This window comes from Cheilinus undulatus, linkage group 10, assembly GCF_018320785.1.
Source record: "Cheilinus undulatus linkage group 10, ASM1832078v1, whole genome shotgun sequence".
NCBI lineage: Eukaryota > Metazoa > Chordata > Actinopteri > Labriformes > Labridae > Cheilinus > Cheilinus undulatus.
In genome coordinates, this window is record NC_054874.1 from 2,914,220 (window position 1) to 2,938,145 (window position 23,926).

Sequence of the window (23,926 nt, forward strand, 5' to 3'; positions counted from 1 at the left end):
CCAATCTGAATAGGATAACCAATCTTTACATCAAAGATCTGATTGCACACTCTCGTCATGCATTTTGCCATTTATGCAAAATGGATATGCACCTTTACTCTGCTCTAAAGACGCTCCATGGGTTAGTCAAGCAGCATGCTTTGATTTCCAGAAGGGCAAAGTGAGAAACCCCAAATAGAGTAATACGTTTATGACAATGTGTACTGAATACAATGAAATTAGTTAAGAAGCAATTAATCCATAGTTGCATGAGTCTGAAAATGAGGGTGCAACAAGCTTAAAGCTATAAAGGAGGAGGCTGGGGTGGAGGAGGTGAAGCTTTGCCATTAGCAGCAGCAGCGCGGGGCATCAGCACTGATGCAAATAGGGATTAGTGAGAATAACGTCATCTGTGTTGAGAGAAAGAGATGTGATTGGCTGTGGGAGCTGGGAGGTGATAATTGGGATCAGCTGGCCATCGGCTGATCACAGCTGGGTGTTTGAGTTCCATGTCCTGCATAAATCCATTTCATGCACCAAATATGCCACATGTAAACAAACGTGCCGCTCAGCTGAGGTCAAGCTTGCATGGGCAACCCTACCTGCCTGGATGGTACCATAGCCGATGCTTACTTGACACATGCACCCTTTACTCTGCCCTTAAATGAGGATTTTCCCCTGGTATTATGCAAGGACATCCAGAGCACTACCAGGATTCTGCCAATCCTCCTTCCTGTCCAATGCCAAACCTTACAAGGCCTAAATGTTTGGCACAGTCCACAAAAGGCCTCAGTACATCATTGCTTACTTGTCACTACTTTTCTTTATTTATGAGCACACATTCACACATTTTATTTCTCCCTGTTTTATCTCAGATGCATTGAATAAAAATGTTTTGATGTAAATATGCATTTACAGCCCAGACAAAAGCATGTTTTATCTCTGTTTGTCTCCATTGTCTCCTTCAGCAGCAGCAGCAGGAAGTATCTACCCCCATATCCCCCATGAAATGAAATCCATACCCCTGATAGTCTGACACTACAGGACAGACGAACAACAGATAAGCCAGCTGGCAGCTCTGCACTTCTCACCCCTGTTGACATTTCAAAAATGCCATCCCCAATCATCCCCCGGCTTAAATCATGTCCCACCAACATGAAGTCACTGCCGCCCCCTAATCTCTGCAGGACAGCTGTTTTACATGAGGAAATCATTGTGTACCGTAGGAAGACATTTCAGAGAATCGAGACACAGCCATGAAAAGAAAAGCCTTACATGCACGAATATGTAAAACCAGTTCTATATGAGCAGTAAGAAATATATGGCTGCAGTGAGAAGTTCATCCGCTGTAGGTTTATGGCTCTCATACCTCTAATACAAAAGGTGTCACTGATTTAAATATGCATTATAAATGAAGGTGCAGGGGCAGAGGGAGACTTTCAAGCTCTCACTTTTGTCACATTTTATTCATTCAACTCCTGCCTTTGCCTTCACAGAGCCACTCGGAGAGTCGGTGTTGCACAGCGTGTGAGCGGCTCAAGTCCAGAAATGTAGTTTAGAAATCATAAGGAACTCAGTGACCGTCTGTCAAGTTATGCCACGCAACCACTCATTCCATGCGGTCAATATTATTTGAAATAAAAGCTGTGTTTTACTTTTTCTCCATCAGTCCTCATGCAAACATTTACCTTTGTTATTGCTTGTCCTCTTAAACACTTTTAGTGTTCTTTCAAGATGATTGTCAGGGTTTTTGTTATCAATCAGTGATGGAGAGGAGGTGACTTTGCACTGGTTCTTCTAAGGCATGAGGCTGCAATGTGGGGAGATGCAGAGGCAGTGGTGTGCCGGGGGGGGGGGGTCTTCACCCCCCCCTCGTGGCCCAATTGTTGAACAACGTACGCTAAAGTTCCCTCTTGGGAGGCAAAACGCGTGTTAAAGTGCCCTCCTGGTTGGCAGAACACACTAAACTGCCCTCTTGGCTGGTTAAAACATGATAAACCACCACTTGGGTGACAAAAAGGCGTGTTTAAGTACCCTCCTCATTGGCAAAACACGTAACTGCCCTCTTTGGTGAAGAAAACACACTAAACTCCAGAAGACCATTAGGACCAAGAAATACCATGAAACATTACTGTTGCAATGACTTTTATGTTGGGAGAACTATATCTCATAGAACCAGGTTGGATTATCTGGTGCTAATATGGTGTTAAAATGCACTGGAATACAGGAAATGGCATCTACTTAATTGAAAATGTTCTGAGGGAAAGTAGACTTGACAGGCGGTGAACAAGCTGAAGATTGGGAAGGCCAAGATGCTCGAGGCAGCTGGTGCAACCTCCCTCCTGTGGTTGCATGCTCTCATCTCCTTTGTATGGAGAACAGGCATCATCCCTACCGACTGGAAGTGGGGCTTTGTTGTTCCAATCTGGAAGCGAAAGGTTGATGTGCAAGAGTGTAACAACTAAAGGAGTATTACACCTCCCCCAGGGCCGGGCAAGGTCCTTGCACTGATACTGCTGAACAGTAACTGTGATCCACTGCTCCAGCACCAGCAGCCAAAACAGTCATGCTTTACACCTAAGAGGTCCATGCTAGACCGCATCCTGGCACTTAAGGTCCTCATTGAGTGATTTTGGACTGTTGGAAGGCATAGAGATGCCCCAATATTCTGGCACTGTGAAATGTGGTAGCTCCATCTCTGACTTCTTCCCTGTTGATTCTGGGGTGAGGCAGGGATGCGTCCTAGCACCTACACTCTTCATTATCTGCATGGACTGGATAGTGGGGCAGGTAACAGGGCTTGTGAGCTGTCGACTATCATTTGGCAGATCTGGACTTTGCTGGTGATGCTGTGCTCCTTGCGGAGACTGTAGCTGTCCTTGCAGGGGCTCTCAACTGAGTGAGGAGGCTGAAATGTTGGGAATGCACAACTCCTGGGCTAAAACAAAAACCAAAGTCTTTTGGGATGCTTTGGATGCTGCCGTCAAATCTGTGTCATAATCCATTGATGTGCTGAGAGCAACCACAGACTTAGAAACGCGCCTTTCGGTCAAGTTTTTCAGTCCTTGGTCCTCCCAGTCTTACTATTCTCTTATGAGGCCTGACTGATGGTCAGAGGCACTGACTGTTCTCCTTTGTGACAGCCTCTCCTTGGCACATCTTTGGGTATTGTTGGCAAGAAAGATAGGAGGGGTCAGCTGCCTAAAACGGGGATGGCAGCTATGCTTTTACAGGAACCTGGTGTGCTTTTACTGGCCTGATCAAGCTCACCGATAATGAGTTCTAAGCTCTGGCCCAAGGCTGGTCCAGATGCTCGGTGTGACCACATGCATCATGGAGGGGGACTGGGAGGACACATGGAGAGATGGAACATGGGTCATGATGATGGCTATCAGTAGGCCTGAGCAGTACAGGACGGAGGTTGATGTGGCGCAGTGCCGAACCAGAATATACTCCCATACCTGACCTGGCATTTATGTACAACCTCCAGTTGTGTACAACTGTCTCCCTGAGATCATGTCAGGTGTATTAAATCACATATTTATGAAGAAAATAGCGGATACATCCTATAAGAGCAGCATGTAGTCACCACTTTGCAGTATGGGTGGTTTTATCAGGGCTGACTGGATTAGATGATGTACCTCTAATGGGCAGATGTTGGCTCGGCTTACAGCTGGAGCTAAAGCTGGGGAAAAAAGTTAGTTGAGCAGTTGGTGGATGTCTGCAGGACGGAGAGAGACAGAAATAAAGCATGCCAACCCCCAGCTCAGATCTTTGCCTATGCAGAGACTCTGCTTCAGGGTAAATAGCTGTTTGGTCTGGTCTGAATGGCTCTACTATAGTAGTAGTGACTGAGTGGGGGCACGGCTGGTATCAGAGGTGGATGTGAACTGACATCCCTACACACTTAGCCCACCAGCCTGTTGCCTTCAGAATGTCTCATTTAGCAGCAGAGCAGAAATGCAGACAGAGATGCCCTGAGAGATTACTGTCAGGGAATGAGTCCAAGGTCAAGACTTTAAATCACAGGGAGGATGTTCTTTTTGAATGCTTGTGTTTGTGCATGCAGCTGTGGACTTAACAATTGATGCTCTTTTACTCCAAGATATTTTCTGGATGATAAATCAAGCTAAAAGCTTTACACATGTTTAACTCAGTTGCCTGGGAATATTTCCAATAATGGCTGCTTTTGCCACATTGTTTTCTTGATGGTGGTTCAGGTAATAGCACCAGAGGCTGTCCTTAGCTTACCTAGAGACATAACAACCATGGGGGAGGTTTTTCTCTCAGTTATTGCACATCAGTTTGGCTTGTACCGACTGTTTTTATGACCTTTACACATTTTCACCAGCTATAAGTGTCTAAATGTGTTATGAAGCCTGCTGCGGGAAGCTTTATTTATCTGTTTATGAAAGAATAATGAATATTAATGCTTCTATACCAGCTACAAATGCAAAGAAGACTTATCAGATATACATCAGCCTATAGGCGAGTCCAAGTCTGTGGTTGTTCTCAGCCTTGCAGTCAGCAGATCGATGGATTGTGCTTCCAAGGTTTGCGAACAGCTCGACTACTTCCATGCCCTCACCATTCACAGACACAGATTTAAAGGCAGCATCCGAGGCGATCTGGATCTTTGTTTTGGTGCAGGAGACGTGCGTGTGCCAAACACCTGCTGACAAACTGACCTGTACAGGGGTCTAGTGTACTCAGATCTGCTCCTGGATCCCCAGTGTGGGACCTCTTACTGTCTTTCAGTAGCTATGCCTGATCTGAGGACGTGTTAAAAAATGCACAGAAGGATTCTTCTCCCAAAATACTCACAAAATAATTAAATTACCATTAAAATAAATTTATGATATGTTTACTGCCAAACCTCTGAATTTGTGAGTAAGAAAGCTACATAACCTAACACAGCAAACGCTAACAAAGTTATGTAGATAAAGCTAACGAAGCTACATAATGTTACGTAATGAAAGCTAACAAAGCTATAGTACCTTATATGTTAAAGCTAATAAAGCTTATGGAGCTAACGCTAAAAAAGGTATGTTACCTTCAATAGCTAAAGCTAATGAAGCTACGTTATCTTACCCAGCTAAAGCTGATAAGGCTATGTTACCTTAAGCTAACAAAGCAATGTTACCTATGTTACCTCACATTATTAAAACTCACAAAGCTAAGTTAGCTTAAGTAGCTAAAGCTGATCAAAGCTTTTCTACCCATGTGGTGGAAGCTAATGAAGCTACATAATCTAATGTAGCTAAAGCTGATCAGGCAATGCTATGTTATGTAGCATAAGCTCAGAATACTTTGTTAACTTACACAGCTGAAGTAAATAAATTGATTTAACCTTATATAGCTAAAGCTAACAAAGCCACTTACCTAGTTTAGGCTAACAAAGCTAAATTACCATATATAGCTCAATGTAATTAAGCTATGTAATTTTATATTGCTAGAGCTAAAATTGCTAAGGCTAATGTAGCTACTGTACCTATGAAGCTAGAGTTAATGAAGCTACACTACGTTACATTATAAAAGCTAAGAAAGCTATACAACCTTATGTGATAAAAGCTAAGAAAGCTTAGTACTTTAGTTAGCTAAAGCTAATAAAGGTATGTTACCTCATATAACTTAAGCTAAGAAAGCTATGTAACCGTATGTAGCTAAAGCTAAAAAATGTGTTTCCTTCAATAGCTAAAAGTAATGAAGCTATCTTACCCAGCAAAAGCTGATAAGGCTATTTTAAGTTATTTAACTTAAATTAAGAGAGCTATGTCACCTTATGTAGCTAAAGCTAACAAAGCCATGTTACCTTACATAGCTTAAGCTAACAAAGCTACGTTAACGTACATAAAGAAGCTAACTATGCTATGTTACCTTACATCATTAAAGCTACCAGAGCTAAGTTACCTTAAGTAGCTAAAGCTGATCAAAGTTATTCTGCCCATGTGGCGGAAGCTAATGAAGCTACGTAATCTAACGTAGCTAAAGCTGATCAGGCTTTGCTATGTTATGTAGCTTAAGCTGAGAGTACTTTGTTAACTTACACAGCTTCAGTTAATAGATTTATTTTAATACTTAATTTTTATTTGTTATTTATATATTATTATTTTTTTTTTTTTTATATTTATATTATTTAACCTTATGCAGCTAAAGCTAACAAAGCCATTTACCAAGTTTAGGCTAACAAAGCTAAATTACCATATAGCTCAATGTAATTAAGCTATATTATCTTATATTGATAAAGCTAAAATTGCTAAGGCTAATGTAGCTAACCTACCCATGAAGCTACATTAGCTTTAGCTAGCTGTTTGCCAAAGCTATAGTTGGTAAAGCTAAAGCTAACATCCTCACATTTGCTTACCTAATAACATTAACTACGTAGTTAGTATGTTAAGTGTGTTAGCTTTGCTAAGCAGCTAAAGCTAACAGAGCCATGGTTCGTGTCACTACTTCTAAAACAGGAAATATGCTGCACCAGCAAACCTCACACTTCTGTCCTGACGGTGTCGGGGCATTTTTCAGTAGTGGTCTGTAGGATGTGTTAAAAAATGCACAGAAGGTTTCTTCTCCCAAAATGATTAACTTACCATTAAAATAAATTTGTGATATGTTTGCTGCCAAACCTCTGAATTTCATATTGTGCACGCGTCTAATTTGGATGCTTGGAAAAGCTTTGTTCAGTTTATTTAATAGCGAATGTTCTCAGTTACAACAGCTCAGGAGGGGGGTAATTCACACTCAAAACTGCAAACAAGTTCAAATGTGTCAGAGGAGGAGCTGACACCTCTTCTCCTCCTGGTAGAGACTGACTACAGGCCTGTGCTGCCCCCTAATGCTTTGGACAAGCAGTGAAGGACTTTTATAGAATGCAACACATAAAAGCCAGATCATCGTATTTCATATGATACAGACATTTAAGCAATGCTGCCATTAAATATCAAAGCATTACTCCCTTTGCAGAGAGAGTAATCCAGTATGTTCCCTGCATAACCCTCTCTCTACTGATGGTTATATATTCAGAGATTTTTTCAAACATGCTGATACTGAAGCTCAGGGAAACCTGAGGCTCAACACACTTGTGAAGAAATGTCAAGTCTCATTCAGACCTGGGAGGAATTATTTTAGAAAATGGCAAATGCTAATGCTAGTATTAAGATATAACAATGCAACCTTTCACAGGCTGCAAACAGAATAAATTGAATACCTAGGAAAAATAAAATACAAGCACTTTTTACAGGAAATATGAAGAGAAAGTCAGAAAATTTAACATTAGACAAGCGTAACGGGAGGAAAGCGAGTGTTTCACTCAGGGCCAGGGAGGTTTAGTTGGGTTGTTTTCTTTTGATAAATGAAATAATTATTTAATTTCAATCAGTGTCACTCATTGGTTGTTGGCTGCAGTCTACAGCAACATCTACAAGGGACAAAAAACAGATTAGCCACCATCTATAATCTGGCATATCCTCATTCTAGTATTGTACTAACCTTGCAAAGCAGATGGATACGCCTGTTTTCGTGTTTCTCACTGGCAAATCCATCTTGCAAAGCTCCCGTCTGAACCGTTTGGTGCCAGTTAGAAAGTGACAGGACCAATCAGCGACGAGGGGCAGTACTTTCAGGCGTGGCAGAGTCGTGACGTAAACAGTTGGTGCAGTTATGGAGGAAGAGATTAGCGTGGATGCTGCTAAAGCGCCAGTTTTATCAGAACTTAACAACAATTCTCTGTTAAAAGAAGAACAGCAGTGAGTTGTTTTCTTTTCAAAAATAACAAAAGTTGAGTACTTACATGTCTACAGTCACCATGTTTCACGTTATTCCTCAGTAGCTGCACATGCACAGCTTGATAGCAGCTACGTCACACGCTTTGTTGCTCTGATTGGCCCGTAGAGATGTGACAGACAGAATGTTCACCCAATCACACTCCGGGAATTTTTCAAAGTCTTTGCCTTTTCTCAAACGTTTCCTGTTGAAGCTTTCACAGATGGATGTGTGAAACACACTTATCTGGCGTGTCAGGTTATATTTTTTTCCACTTTTATCCCATGTTTGCACTTTTTCAGCATTTTTTGCCAGTCTTTGCCCATTTAAGCCACCTTTTGTCATTAATTACCCCTTGTTCCTATTTTTTTGCCCATTTTTTGCCCTTCATTTAACTGTTTTTTTGTAACTTTTCGTCCAAATAAGCTACCTTTCCCCATTAAATATCACTTGTTTTCTTTTCCCCAAATTTTTGTCTCTTCTTTCTTGCCCATTTTCACAATTTTTTGTCACATTTTTCCCATTTAAGCTACTTTTTCATTGCATACACCTTGTTTCCTGTTTTTGTTGGCCCATTTTTGTCAATCTTTACTGCTTTTTGCCCATTTTAGTCACTTTTGCTCATTTTTTGTCACGTTTTTGCCACTTTTTGACCATTTCTGCCACCTGCAACTCATTTTTGGTCACTTCTCACCCATTTTTGCTACCGTCTAACCTTTTTTTTTTTTTAACCACTTTTTCTCCCCATTAATCCCATTTTTGCTGCATTTTGACCATTTTTGACACCTTTAACTTTTTTTTTTTCTTCTTCGAGCCGTTTTTGCCACTTTTCACCACTTAGATTGTGGTTCTCGCTGAGGTATTTTTCAACAATTTGGCTCCTTGGTTGAGGAGGGTTGGGTAACACTACTTTAAATGGATGAGTTAGAGGAAAATACACCCACATGCTGGTTAAGGTGAGGTAAGCTCAGCAGTACCAGGCTGTCAACAGGTGTGTTCTGCTGTAAAACCTGCCAGTTTCATAAGAGAACTACACAGACTAACTCATAGTAGCCCCAAGTGGCCACATAAGGAACTGCAGCTTTCAGCACTTCACCCCTGAAACCCTGTATACATTTTATGAAAAATTCCCCCTCTCAACCAAAGCAGTAACACGATACATTAAATCAGTGGTTCTTAACCTTTTCAGCCCGTGACCCCCAAAATAAAGGTGCCAGGGACCAGGGACCCCCACTGCACCTGAAGGTGGATGAACTCAGCCATGCACATTCAAGAACAGTCGTGTGCAGACAAGGCCGTGCATAAAAGGGGGCAATGGGAGAGCTTTCTGAGGCCTAGCCAAACTGGAGGCCAGCAAAATCATGGTCCATCATAAAGTTAAGCTCTGGTATTTTCTATTTAAGTTGAACTATAACAACCCTCATCAAAGAAACAGCGTTTTTTTCTCAAATATTTCCTATTGAAGCTTTCCCAGATGGATGTGTAAAACATGTCCATCTGGCGTGTCAGGTTAGTATTGTACTACTATTGTTTATTAATTTGCACAGTCCCTTACAAATACACATCTGTATCATCATTTCCATTTCAAGCTGTTACAAAGGCAGAAATGTCTTCTTAGCTCACATAATAATGAGTCTTAGCCATCTACCTTAATCCAAGTTCTTTCTGTCACCTCATCAGTGCTGCCTCGATGCCCCAGGCCTGCTTGACCAGAAAATATGTCACCTATCTGTGTCATTATGTCCCTATCTCCGTGAAGCTCCCCGTCCATGTCTTAGTCTCGCTCAGGTTTATTATCCTGCTCTAACTAGCCTGCTGGGACACGGAGGTAGCATCCCTGACGGGGTCAACACAGTCCAGGGTCACTGATTACCTAATTGTTGCTCATTAACCACAAAAAAGCAGCGATCTCTTCGGAGCACCTGGTTTATCAGAAAGCTCACATCAGACCAAGGCAAACTGCAACAAAATGTCCCGCAGCACCTGAGCTTCCCTCAAAGCTCTTACAGGGGAAAGTCTGCTTTTAATGAAGCCACCAGAATTATCTCAGGTTAAAAGAGCTGTGTTGTAACCAAGGTAGACAAAATTTTTAAGACCTTTCTGCGTTTTCAATACCATGTGCTTTAAAAATATAACACTGGTTATATTAACATTCAACAGTGCTGGAAGTACCAACGTTTTGAAGAAAGAAAATCAAAAATGTTTAAATTGTGATTAAATTTAGAATTTCTGTAGTAAATCAAGATTTATGCATCCTCTTTAAAATCATATTTCGATTTTCCCCTAGTTGCATTCAAAACTGTTGTCATTCTGGATTATTCCAAGACAGTCTGACTGCAGACCACCTCTCTCAGATGCCTGCTCTGCAGACCATCGCTGTCAGACACCAAAGTTAGACTTTTAAATCCTGACCTGCAAAGCATGATTTAGAAATGTTTAATAAAGCCAACCAAAGCTTACAGAAAAAAGTATGTGCTCCATGAAAACACCAACGCAGCTTACAAAGCTAAAGCTAAGAAAGCTACATTACCTTATGCAGCTAGAGCTAACAAAGTTATGTTAACTTATTAAGCTAAGGTCAACAGAGCTACATTACCCTACATAGTGTAAGCTAACAAAGATATGCAACCTTGGTAATGAAAGCTAACAAAGCTAAGTTACCCTATGTGATTAAAGCTAATAAAGCTTAGTTACTTTCCCTGGCTAAAGCTAACAAAGCTATGTAAATCATGTAGACAAAGTTAAGAAAGCTAAAGCTAATAAAGGTTTGTTACCTTATTTAACTTAAGCTAAGAAAAAGCTGTTGCGTCACTAAGCTGAAGCTAAGATAGCTATGTTACCTTATGTACCCTATGTAGCTAAATCTGATGATGCTACATTACCTTACATAGATAAAGCTAACATTGCTAAGGCTAATGTAGCTACTTTACCCATGTAGCTCCATTAGCTTAGGCTAGCGGTTTGCCAAAGCTTTAGTTGCTAAAGCTAAAACTAACGTTCCTATATTTGCTTTCCTAATAATGTTAACTAGGTAGCTACCGTAAGTATGTTAGCCTTTCTATGCAGTTTAAGCTAACAGAGCCAGGGTTCTTGTAACTACTTTAAAAACGTGAAACATGCTGTACCAGCGAACTACGTCACTTCTTTCAGTAGCGGTCTGCAAAGGGGCGTCTGACAGCTGCTGTCTGTAGCATGTTTTGATTAATATTTAGCTAGGCTAAGCTAACTCTTTTACCATTCAAATGTTTGTTCTCATGTTCATAACCCATTCTTTCAACATAATCATGCCTTCTTACCTTTTAAATGAAATGTTTACATAGATTTCACTCTGCCAGGATTATCTGACAGCACTTCATATCCATTGAAAAATCATTATTTCATTTTTAAGTGCTTAAACTGACAGTTTTCAATACAAAGCTGATGAACATGACTCACTGTAGCCTGTTGGCTAGTTAAAACCTTTTTGAAAGCACACTGTAGTACAGCCTTATATTTATATTTATGTCCTACTGCACAAAATATATAATGTGGAAGTATGTTAAAAAGCAGTACATTTAGTAAAATTAGACGAAAATAGGAGACAAGACAATAAATTCACATGTAAACATCCAGAGACCTACATTTAAAGGTGTAGGTCACCAAATGCTCATAAACCTCCTTTAAAGTATATGGGTGAACTTTTACAAGGAACAAGGTGAAGAAAAGGAACAATAAAAGCCAGACCTGGACTTTAGTGATACAATTTAGACCTTGACATAATTTCACTTTGTTGTCTGTTAGTTTTTTCAAGTTTTGCACAGAAACTTGAATCACTGGTCACTTTTCAGGCTTTACTTCTTAACTACTATTCCCCAGTCCTTGCTCTGAAAAAAAGGACAAAACACGAGGAAGAGCTCGATCAGTGCGTCACCTCAGGATTCGGGGGTAAAGGGAAGCAATTAGAATGCTGCACTGTCATTATAAGTCTATAAACTGCACAGTAGTCACGTTGAATTCAAGACCCGTAAGTTACTAAATTACACAAATTAACCCAAAAAGTCCAAAGATCATGTTTTGTTTAGCTGCAGATGGGCACAGTTTGTACCCAATCTGTTCATTATGATGCAGGAAGCTGAGACTCACATGGATGCGGCCCGTGGCGGATAGAGAAACAAAGCTGGTGGATTAAAGGTGTTAACTGTTGGCTGCAGGAACTCTACACCCTGTATGCTCACATACTGTAGATCAGCCTTAATCTAACCCAAGCATGCTGCTGTTGGGCGGGGGTGAGCGAGCAAGAGAGAATAAAGCAACAGGCGCTCATCATCATTCACCCTTCTCTTTGTAATATTTTCATGGTTGATATCCACACGATAAAAGAGCAAACTTTGGTGTTTAAAGTGAGGTCAACCCACTAGGTACAAGATTTTTAATAGCTTAAATAACCTCCTTGATAGTTCATGTGTGCAAAACGGAAAAGGTGTATGCATCCGTCTGTGTGTGTGCGCTGAAATGCAGGCTCATCCTCATCATTTCAGCCCCTCAAAATGACGGACAGCCTTCAAAATTCTCCATCATCCTTCAAAAAAATCTGTCAGTGACGGAGAATATTCGGTTAACGCGACCTCTGGTCAGACCACAGAATCTGGCCTTTTGGGACCCGTTGAATGAGTCATCCATGCACCCTTGGAGTCCTGTTGGTAGGCCGGCCACTCCTGGGAAGGTTCACCACTGTTCCACGTTTTCTCCATTTGTGGATAATGGCTCTCGCTGTGGTTGGCTGGAGTCTCAAAGCCTTAGAAATGTCTTTGTAACCCTTTCAGACTTGGTCTGTTTCTCATCTGTTCTTGAACTGATGTGTTGCTTTCTGAGATCTTTTATCTTACTTTACTTTGTCAGGCAGGTTCTATTGAAGGGATTCTGGATTCAGCAGGTCTGGCAGTTGCCTATCCAAGACAGGTAAAAATGCAAAGCACACCCTTAGAGTGCTTTACATTTTTAATGGTGTTTTCTGTGGATAATCTTCTGATGTTGTCTATTAGACTGTGATTGAAACCATATCAAAAATAGCAAGCAGGGACACGTCCAAGAATTAGTGGAGCGTGTTTTACAAACACAATCCTGTCTTCCTCCTCTGAAACACTGGAAAACATCCACACCAGAAACGCCAAAAATGATACGCAATCTTTGGTAGATGCTGTGAGCGGCGGCAGCTGAACCACAGTTGAAGGGGGAAAATGTTCAGAGAAGAGAAGATGAGATTTCTGAAATGACGGTAAAGTTTTTAAAGTGTAATTTAGCAGTCAATTTTCAGCATGTTATTTTAGCATGAGCCCACAGCTTGTTAACATATTCCTTTTTGTCATTTTCACTCACAGTCTCACCGCTCTTATTAAAAGCTAAAAACAGGCACGTCTGTCACATGGTGAATCAGCTGGATGACAGCTACAGCTCAGAAAATTCAAATGAAGTCTGCACATTAAAGACAGCGCTCCTTTCGAAACTTTTTCCCATGAACATTTTTTTTAAAAAACAGTGATCTGCTCCTGTTAGCAGTGAATCTGCTCCTTAAACTATTGTGGGGATATTATGCCCCCAAACTGCAGCAGTGAAACTCTGCATATGACCCTGATCACTGCTCCTCCGCTTGTCATCCACACAGATTTAACTTCACCAACTTTCCCCCTAAACAAACTTTTCTTGAAGATCCCATGTGTTCAGGTAACAGCTACAACAAACTCCTCTCCTGTCCTCATGACTGTAAAGTTACTTCTTCCTTTTCTTTTCTTTTGTGCACCCTTGAGTTTTAATTTTGAATTTCACACCCTGACAAGTCTCGCTCTGACTCCATTTCCCCAGCTTCTGCTTCAGAGTGTGAACCACAGCACTTTCTTGGTGCATACCTTCATCTTCGTCTTATTTAATCAGCTGACACCTCATCCAGCTGATTTACTGAACAACCCCAGATATCAGTCTGTGTATTGTTAGATAAAGTTTCCCTCCTTTACTCTGTGAACAGAAGTTCAACCAAATGAGTTTACATTCACTTGTATACAGTTTAATAAATCTATCTGTGGGAGTTGAAATGAACTGGCACAATGCAGTCGGCTTGTGAAATGATAATAAGAACCCTCATTATGAAATATATGACCAGGAAAGATCAGAGCTAAAGATTTATTCAGGAGGGCTAACTCTGAGTTCAGTATACATGCAGTCTGTTCTGCTCTGATACAGATGGCTTCATGGGCTTTGATTCGCAGTAATTCCTATGCAATGTTACTTGAACACGACCTGTTGACTTTGGTCTGCAGCGTCTAAGTGTGCATCTCTGCAGACGGGATCACCAGTAAGAACTATTTGTCTCATGCTGCAATAAACAAGCTCATCTTAATAAACATATTTCTTTGTATGCAACACAGAGGTGATGCCTCATATAGATCTAGTGTGTCAAACTCAGAATCTGATTGGTCCAAAATAAAAAAGAAAATCAACAGTACTGTTTACTGCATCCAAAGAGGGTCCTGCAGGCCCAGGCAGACTGTCACAGCCTGGAGACAACACAGAGGTGAAATCTGATTGGATTTACTCATTAATTTTTCTTCGGTGACAATAAGGGACAATGCACATCAAAGGGATACTTCAACATTTTGGCAAATTCGCCTATTGCCATAATCCCTATAGTCTTAGTTATAGGTTTGTTTCCTTTAGTTGTCGGTGCAAGCTGTTTTTAGATCTGGGGGGACCAATATACCAGCTGCTATGATCAAACTCATCAAATACAGAATCCAACAACTCCAAAACGCTCTCGTGGACAAGTTGTGACCTCCACATTCACCACGCTATGAAATAATAACGTATAATTATGTAACATTACGACACATGAAGCAAATACTAAGAACTATTTCTTGAGTGAACCACTGGGCGGAGTGACACAGTGCAGCAGCCATGTCTGGAGTGTAGTTCCGGCTTTGCATTTAACTTTAAAACATCTCCGTCTCGTAACGTTCCATGATTATTTCATAATAATAATTGAAATCAGGTGTTCCAATCACTTCCATGGCCTCAGGTGTATAAAATCAAGCATCTAGACATGCAGACTGTTTTTACAAAACCCGTAGCAGGGTCAGCAGATACTGAGGTGCATAGTCCACATAGAGGTCACCAACTTTCTGCAGAGTCAGTGGCTACAGACCTCCAAACTTCATGTGGCCTTCAGATTAGCTCAAGAACAGTGGTAGAGAGCTTCATGGAATGGGTTTCCGTGGGCGAGCAGCTGCATCCAAGCCATACATCACCAAGTGCAATGCAAAGCATTGAATGCAGTGGTGTAAAGCACGCCGCCACTGGACTGTAGAGCAGTGGAGACGCCTTCTCTGCAGTGACGAATCACACTTCTCCATCTGGCAATCTGATGGACCAGTCTGGGTTTGGCGGTTGCCAGGAGAATGGTACTTGTCTGACTGCATTGTGCCAAGTGTGAAGCTTGGAGGAGGGGGGATTATGGTGTGGGCTTGTTTTTCAGGAGCTGGGCTTGGCCCCTTAGTTCCAGTGAAAGGAACTCTGAATGCTTCAGCATACCAAGAGATTTTGGACAATTCCATGCTCCCAACTTTGTGGGAACAGTTTGGGGATGGCCCCTTCCTGTCCCAACATGACTGTGCACCAGTGCACAAAGACAGGTCCATAAAGACATGGATGAGAGAGTTTGGTGTGGATGAACTTGACTGGCCTGCACAGAGTCCTGACCTCAACCCCATAGAACACCTTTGGGATGAATTAGAGCGGAGACTGAGAGCCAGGTCTTCTCGTCCAACATCAGTGTGTGACCTTCCAAATGCTTTACTGGTAGAATGGTTAAAATTCCCATAAACACACTCCTAAACCTTGTGGAAAGCTTTCCCAGAAGAGTTGAAGCTGTTATAGCTGCCTGTGTTATTGTTAGTGTCTTCGCTAACGTTAGCAAAGATGGGACGGGAGGAAGCTGTGGTCAAACTTAGTCATATGATAAAATTGGATTATTATTTTTTTAACGCGTTGAGGTTTCAAGATTAATCACAAGCATTTACGCGTTAATGCGTTAATGTTAACAGCCCTTATGTGTGTTTGTGTGTATGTATGTATATATATGTAGCTTACATTATTGCACAACTTTCTCTAAAACACACTTAACTGTGCTGATAATCTGCCAACAAAAAACAGATCCCTGAAAAGTTAATCTGTGTGTGACTGTTCCAGGATGAAAATGTAGTTATACATTCACGAGGTTTCCTCCCATGAAATGATCAAAACAAATGAGCAGCACCTGCAGAGGTGTGTATTTCCTGTTTGTAAGGCTGAGTGAGTTTTACTGTGTTTATATGTTCACTGTAAGTCACTGTAGGCATTCATCAATTAAACTTTGATTTATTTTGATTTATTTCTCTAATCATGTCTGCTGCCATACAGGGCTGTGGATAAAATATTTCCCCCTTCCTGATTCTTGTTTTTGTTGCATTTTTAAACTTAAATGTTTCAGATCTTCAAACATATTTTAACATTAGACAAAGATAACCTGAGTAAATACAAACATCAGTTTTTAAATAATAATTTCATTTATTAAGGGAAAAGCAATCCAAACCTACCTGGCCCTATGTAAAAAAAAGTCCTTGCCCCCCTTGTTAGATCATGCATTAATTGTGATTATTCACATTTTTTTTGGAAAGCTAAGATCAATTTCACTCGCTACACCAAGGCCTGATTACTGCCAAACCTGTTGAGTCCAGAAATCTCTTAAATAGAACCTGTCAGACAAGGTGAAGTAGGCTAAAAGATCTCAGACACATCATGGAGCCATCTAAAGAAATTCAAGAACAGACAAGAAACAAAGTCATTGTTATCTATCAGTTTGGAAAGGGCTACAAAGGCATTTCTAAGACTTTGGGAGTCCAGTGAACCATGGTGAGAGCCATAATCCACAAATGGAGAAAACTTTAAACAGTGGTGAACCTTCCCAGGAGTGGTCAGCTGACCAACAAGACTCCAAGAGCGCATGGACGACTCATTCAGGAGGTCCCAAAAGAACCCAGAACATCTAAAGACCTGCAGGCCTCACTGCCTCAGTTAAAGTCAAAGTTCATGATTCAACAATAAGAAAGAGACTTGGCAACAATGGCATCATGGGAGAGTTCCAAGGCCAAAACCACTGCTGACCAAGAAGATCACAAAGGCTCGTCTCACATTTGACCAAAAACATCCCGATGATCCCCAAGACTTCTGGGAAAATTGATTGAAAATATTCTGTGGGCTGACCAGACAGAAGTTTTGGAAGGTATGCGTCCCAGTCCATTGGAGTAAAACTAACACAGCATTTATCAGAAGAACATCAGACCAACAGTTAAACATGGCGGTGGTAGTGTGGTGGTCTGGACTGAATTTTGCTCTCTAGCAGAAAATCCTGAAGGAGAATGTCCGGCCATCAGTTCATGACCTCAAGCTCGAGCACACTTGGGTTATGGAGCAGGACAATGATCCCAAACAGACCAGCAAGTCCAGTTATTAGGTTTAGGGGGCAATGCCTTTTGCATCGGGCCAGGTAGGCTTGGATGGCTTTTCTCCCTTAATAAATGAAATCATAATTTAAATAATTTTGCTCATATTTACTCAGATTATAACTGTCTAATATTCAAATCTGCTGATCTAGAAATATTTTAGTGTAACAAATATACAAAAGAAATCAAGAAGGGGACAGATATCTTTTTCTCAGCACTGTTACTTTTAAATGGAATTTTAATTGCAGTTCATATGCAGTGATTCATGTGCTGCAGGCTGTGGTATCTAGCTGTGCAAGCATGCATTCTTCTCTTGGCTGACTGACTTCACAGGGACTGCTTGTGCAACATTTGGAGCAACAGTCTGCATGCACAAACATACTGCACAAACTGCAGGTTGTGTCCTGTTACTGCAAAAGTCATAAAAATCAGAGCAAAACTGCAATCAAGAGTCAGGAACTCCCATTTAGTTTGAGAACAGTAGTCCTGTGCCACTCTAGAGGTCCTTGGACTGAGCCTTCTGAATATCATGAATACTGCAGTGAATCAGGCAGGTAAGAACTTGGCCAGCAGACGATCTGGTTGCATTCATGGTTTTAGCATAACAGTGACGCGGCAAACGTCTCCCAGGACAGCCAACATTACAATACGAAAGAGTCCCAGCAGGGGTTAAGAGTAGTTTCCTCACACCTTCTTCCCCCAGCTCTCACCCCAAAGCCCACCCTCACTTTCCACATTAACTATTGCACATAAAGTCAGCCTTGCTGTGATTGGCAGAGAGGACATTAAGGTGTTATTCATTTGCGGTCGCTCGTTCCCATCTACCTGTGGAGCTGCCTGCATGAGGAGCACTCATGCTGCAGCTCTCCAGCAGGAACCACAGTATCCACTCTGAGCTCTGAGAAGAGTTACTGAGTATCACACTCAAGATATAGAATATTTCCTCTGCATGACAAGAGGCTAAACCAGATGAGAACCAAAAAGGAAGAAGAGGACATGTCAGAAGTCACAGTGAATCGGTTTGCTGCTGAAGGTAAGTGCTAAAATAGAGAAAATCAGCAAAGCACAATGTGGGAGTTGTGTTTTTTCTTTATATATAAAATCAGAGAGTAATATCCTACATTAAAGATTCCAAAACAGCTTTTATTATCATTGTGCACCAGCTCAGATAAGCACCAAATACTACCAAGCTTGCAAGGAGAAATACACTAAAACTTCACCTGTTTTTTTATTGAGTTAAAAAACCAAATATAGTTTGACATTTTTGTGCAAAATCGTGCCCCTGTTCTCTTTAATATGCTATTTTTTTTTACATTTTCTTCATGCTTGTTTGTCGTGAGCTGCAGAGAAAGCTGCTGGTTGCAGATGTGATGACCTTCATGGACAAAGGTCAATGTGCATGATAGGCTGCAGCAGGGGCTTAGCACAGGGGAGAAAAGGGTACTGATTACCCACAATAGAGAGAGGCCTCTGAGGAGCCTGCAATGAAAAGTGTGTTTCTCTATTTTTTTCTTAGTAATTAGTATCATTATTGAACCAAAAGCAACAAAATGAATGGGTCAACAGACTGAAATAGGTATCAAATGGAGTAAAATAAATACTGGGGGGCCTCAAATACTCCCTTAAAAATGTCAAAATGGTATAGCCCAGCGCTGCGAAATAATGCAGGTAAATTTAATTTAACCATAGTAAAAATATTGCTCATAAATGGGGGAATTATGCTTCAAAAATACATAAACCTGCATATATATATGTGTAAAAAAAATAAAACAACATTTGTTGCTTGGCTAGCCAGTTGGGGGGGTGGGGGTCATTCGTAATATTCTTTGTGGGGGCCCAAAATCCCTAGCTACACCCCTGGGCTGCAGATAATTTCAGATAGAAACTATAAAATCCAATAAGGATGCACAATATTGTATTTTTGCTGATATACGATATTTACAGATTCATTTTAGCCGATACCGATATTTGAATATGTTTTACATGACTAAAAATTCAGTCCTTTAAAACCAGGATGAAGGAGGAAAAACGAAACTTTTATTCTTAAAACACACTTTAAAGCAGTGATACTGAACGCATGGCTCTAGAGCCACATGTGGCTCTTTGGTGAGGATTTGTGGCTTTTTTATGTCTAAACTTGAAATATTATTCCCTTGGGTGGAAAAAACATAAAAAGGGAAACTTTGACCTCAGAATTATCCTTTGCAGTTTGTTTCCCACACTTATACAGCAGGCCATAATTTTCAAACTGAATTGTTAGCCTTTATTATTTGGCAGTATACTTCCATTGCACTTATTTGCAATTTTTTTAACCCTTTTTGCCTCTTTTATCCTCCTTTTCACAAATTGCATTTTTTCCCTTTTTTGTCCTGTGTATTTATGAATTTATAATATATTTTTAACCTTTATTTAACCAGGATTTATTCCCACTGAGACACAAAAATCTCTTTTACAAGGGAGTCCTGGCCAAGACAGCAGCGTGATAAGTTTCACATATATGACATTAGAACAGGACATAGAAATTAGGTTACATCAATCAACAAATCAGCAGCTTTCAGCAGAAAAACATGTGCACACACTGGTCAAATGTTCCCTAATTCTAGCTTTGAAATCTCCTAAACTAACACAACGCTCAAGTTTAAGATGACATTGTAACTCCGACCAAGACAATGGAGCAAAAACATTAAAAGCTCTTTGACCAAGACATTGAAGGTGCCTCTTGCCATTACATGTCACTTTTTCCTGTTTCCCCCACCTTTTTGCTGCTTTTTGCCAATTTTAGTCTTTTTTCACTCATTTTTTGCCAATTTTTTTGCAGCTTCTTTGTTTTTAACCATTATTGCCACCTGTAAGTCTTTTTTTGGTCATGTCTCACCCATTTCTGCCACATTTTCCTCCACATTTTTGTCACTTTTCAACCATTTTTTTTCCATTTTCTGCCTATTTTGCTCCTGTTCACCTTTTTGGCTACTTTTTTGCAGCCTTTTCACCTATTTTGCCAGCTGTAACTTACTTATATTGCCACTTTCACCCATTTTCACCACTAGATTGTGGATCTTGCAAAGGTATTTTTCAACAATTTGGCTCTTTGGTTGAGCAGGGTTGAGTAACACTGCTTTAAGTTTAAAGAATGAGGATGAAAGATCTCAACTGATACAAGTCTGTGGTCCAGCCTAAAACTCCACTTATCTATCCGTATATGTGGCCTAATTTTACAGCCAAATACCAGATGTAAATATCTGCAAAAATTTTATCTGCCAATACTGATATCAGGCTGATAACATCGTGCATCCCTAAACTCAAAAATGAGTGGAATCTGCATAGAAAAGCATCGTCTGCTTAATGTTTTTGTTTTGTATGATGAATGCAAACACCTTTATGTAATGCAGAGGTATAGCTATCTTACTCATTGTGAAAATACCAGTTGGACGTGTAGAAAAAGCAACTTTAACATTCTGAAATAGCAGATGAAGTTTTACTGGAGACAGAGCAGGAACAATAATGGCTCAGTGTGCAACCACAATAGCTCATATTTAATGTTTGACTCCAGAATAGATCATTGCATACTTTGCTGAGTACTGTGTTACACATTTATAGCTCAGGTATTGTCAGAAACACTGATCAGAGGCCTTTGTATGGATTTAAATGCAGTCTTTCATCATTTGATGGATTTTATTTGCTGCTTTGTAACAAACGGTGTTCTTCATGCTGGTGTTTTGTGCATAATATTGGCCCTTCAGGTGTTTTTGTGCGTGAATGTGTTTCCCTGAGGCATTCGCTGAATTTGATTAATGTTTCACAAAGCAAAACTCAGTTTTGTACGAACTCCTTGACCACAGAACATTAGTGTATTAATGCAGCATTTCATTGCTTTCCTGGTGCCTTCCTTAGTCACTGTTTGACTCCATGTTATGCCAGTGATGAAAGTCCAGGTAAACGGCATTTTTGCATGCAAATGTGTTTATGCGTGAGAGGAAAGTCTCTGAAAGCAGTGTGTGCTTTTAACTAAGACAGCCTGAGTTTTTGTAATGATTTTAAAGGAGAGGATTAAATAATATAACGCTTTTATTGTCTGCTGGCCTTGAAATGAGGAAGTCTGTCTTGCACAACAAGTATGTTGATCCTCACATCACAATCTCATCATGTTTAAAGGACACATTTACCACCTCAGGACGACTGAGTCATAAAACAGAAGATCCATCATATTCCAAGGCTGGATAAACATGTGAAGTGACTCAGTACATAGAGGATGAATGAGACTGGAGGGTCACTAGGCAGTACATTTGCTAGTGCTGCATGATTTAGCCATAATGTGCATTTGCAATTGCATTGCACAATATTTCTATTTGTGATTGCAATCAGTTAATAATCCATAAATGCTATCATGACTGTTCCTGCTTGGTTTCGAGGAAAATGCAGAGAATGTTAGCTTTAAAGTGTGAAAATCTCAAAACATACAAATAAAATGTAGAACAAACATTAAAAACCTGCAGTTTTCACACAACTGCTTTCAAAACTAGAAAAGCACTTTGTAGAGTGCAGACCTCTGCGATTAGCTCCATCTCCCAATAGTGAAGAATCCTTTAAAAAAATTTTGGGATCTATCCCCATGTGCCCCCCACCACGGCATTCATCGATTACTCCCTACCCGCTGGGGTGGACACGCGGTGAGGCAAAGCATTTGCTTGGCTACGACTAGAAGTCATGCCAGAGGGTGAATATTCCTCTATTCCTCCCAGCATTGTGAGTATTCTCGCTACAATTCGCTGTCTTTCTCTCTGTTACGCTCCGACTCGTCTTCTGGACTGGGCGTGTGTCTTTCAAACTCTATAAACTCCAAAACTTTGAATAGAAACACACCCAAAATGGGATTGAAGTTACTCATGTCCGCCATCTCCTGGTGTAAAGTGGTAACAGCGCAGACCTCCACATTTAGCCCTGTCTCCCAATAGTACAGAATCCTTTAAAAAATTCCTGGATCCAGATGGTGATCTGGATCGGTCCCAAAATCTAATCAGTTCATCCTCATGCCATTTCTGATATTTCCTGAAAATTTCATGAAAATCCGTCCATGACTTTTTGAGTTATGTTGCTAACAAACTAATAAACAAACTAACAAACCCTGCCAATCACATTACCTCCTTGGTGGAGGTAATAATTGTAAAAATGATACATGATGTGGACGACCCACCCCTAGCTCTAAATCAGGACTGTAATCTTTCAACCCTCCTCCACCCCAGCATCCACCTACAGGCTCTGACAGGGGGTTTAAGATGTTATCTCATCACTCCTCAAGTTCTGCATGTAAAATAAATCTGCAAGGAGTGATGAAGTTGGAGCCTGGCGCCAAACAAACCTGTCGACTACCGTCATTTACCAGCCTAAGTTACAGCCCGTAATCTGTACCTCTGCAGCCTGAAAACACCACTAACAGAGGTTAAAGCCTTTACAGCTCTTTTACACGCTCACAATCTAACTAACAGAGCAGAGGCAAACAGAATCACACAAACCCTGTGCGTGACCGTGCATATTTGGAACGGCTGCACAGCTGATTCTAGGAAAACAAAACTGGAGCTTTTACACTTATGTGTCACCATGATGCTGATCTTTTCACTTTTGTCCAAAAATCCAACGTAATGATAATAGATAATTCCACAGTGTATCACGTGCACCGGCACAGTGTTTACCTTCTGCTTGCACGCCACTGTGTGCCAATGTGCATACGGACAGAAAGAAGGACAAACAGTGCAGGTCCTTCGAGGAGCTTCTCTTTTCTTTTCTCTCTTTTTGAGGCCACAGAGCAAGGAAAGTTGGGATTTTCATTTCAGTAACAGATTACTTTTATGAAAATAGAACTACTAATGGATTACTTGAACTCTAGAACCCCCGCATTGAGTTACTTGTGACACACAAATAGTAATCTGAGTACTCATGGATTACTTTGTAACGTGCAATCCCCAACACGGCACACCAGCGTTTATCATATGCACTAAAAAAGTCATGCTTCATGCAGGAAGGATGTGGTAAAGGCCGTGTGACTCTCTCTCTTTAATACCCATCGAGTACAGCAGCAATCAGAGGGTATGTGCTGCATCTGTGCTGCATTTACCTGGAAGTCATCCTGCAAAATTTGCCATGCTCTACAAGCAGTGCCCACCTTGTCTTTATTTTGAAACAAGGTGCATGAAGGTGCCAACAGCAACTCGGTGCTCAACTCGCACTTGTAGCTAAATAGCATGAAGTGGTTAAAATTGTCGTAGATGCTTACTACTTCATTAATGTGGAGGAAGAAGAAGGAAGTTGTTCCACTTCTCTGGGTGTGTTTTCACTGGGACTGGGATAAAGCCACCCAGGGTGAATTATTCTGGAATAGAGGTGCTGATATTGTCTTGACTGGTGAACTTTCATGTGTTATGGGTGTCAAACTGCACTGACCTCTTGAGCTTACATTTCCTCTGGTGTTAAAAGAGACATATTTTACCCTTTTAAGATAAGTTTATATCGGCCTCAGAGGTCCCCGAAACATGCCTGTGAAGTTTGTCCCTGAAAAAACACTCCAATATTGGATTTTTGCATGTCTAAAAACCTCTGCTCAGAACGAGCTGTTTCTGTGTCTGTGGCTTTAAATGGTAATTAGCTGTCTGACTCCGCCCCTGACCACACCCCTCTCAGGAAATGGA

General features: G+C 40.8%; 1 protein-coding gene and 1 long non-coding RNA gene across 2 annotated transcripts in view; one reads left to right on the plus strand and one right to left on the minus strand.

Annotated features, from left to right (window-relative positions):
* Positions 1 to 23,926, minus strand: part of LOC121516823 — a 142,995-nt gene that overhangs the window by 70,740 nt on the left and 48,329 nt on the right. The window lies entirely within an intron of this gene.
* Positions 18,112 to 23,926, plus strand: part of LOC121516820 (sodium bicarbonate transporter-like protein 11) — a 57,949-nt gene continuing 52,134 nt past the window's right edge. Inside the window, exon 1 of the mRNA XM_041798236.1 lies at positions 18,112 to 18,279. Within this exon, the coding sequence (XP_041654170.1) occupies positions 18,216 to 18,279 (64 nt within the window). The 5' untranslated portion in view covers positions 18,112 to 18,215. The remainder of the gene's footprint in view (positions 18,280 to 23,926) is intronic.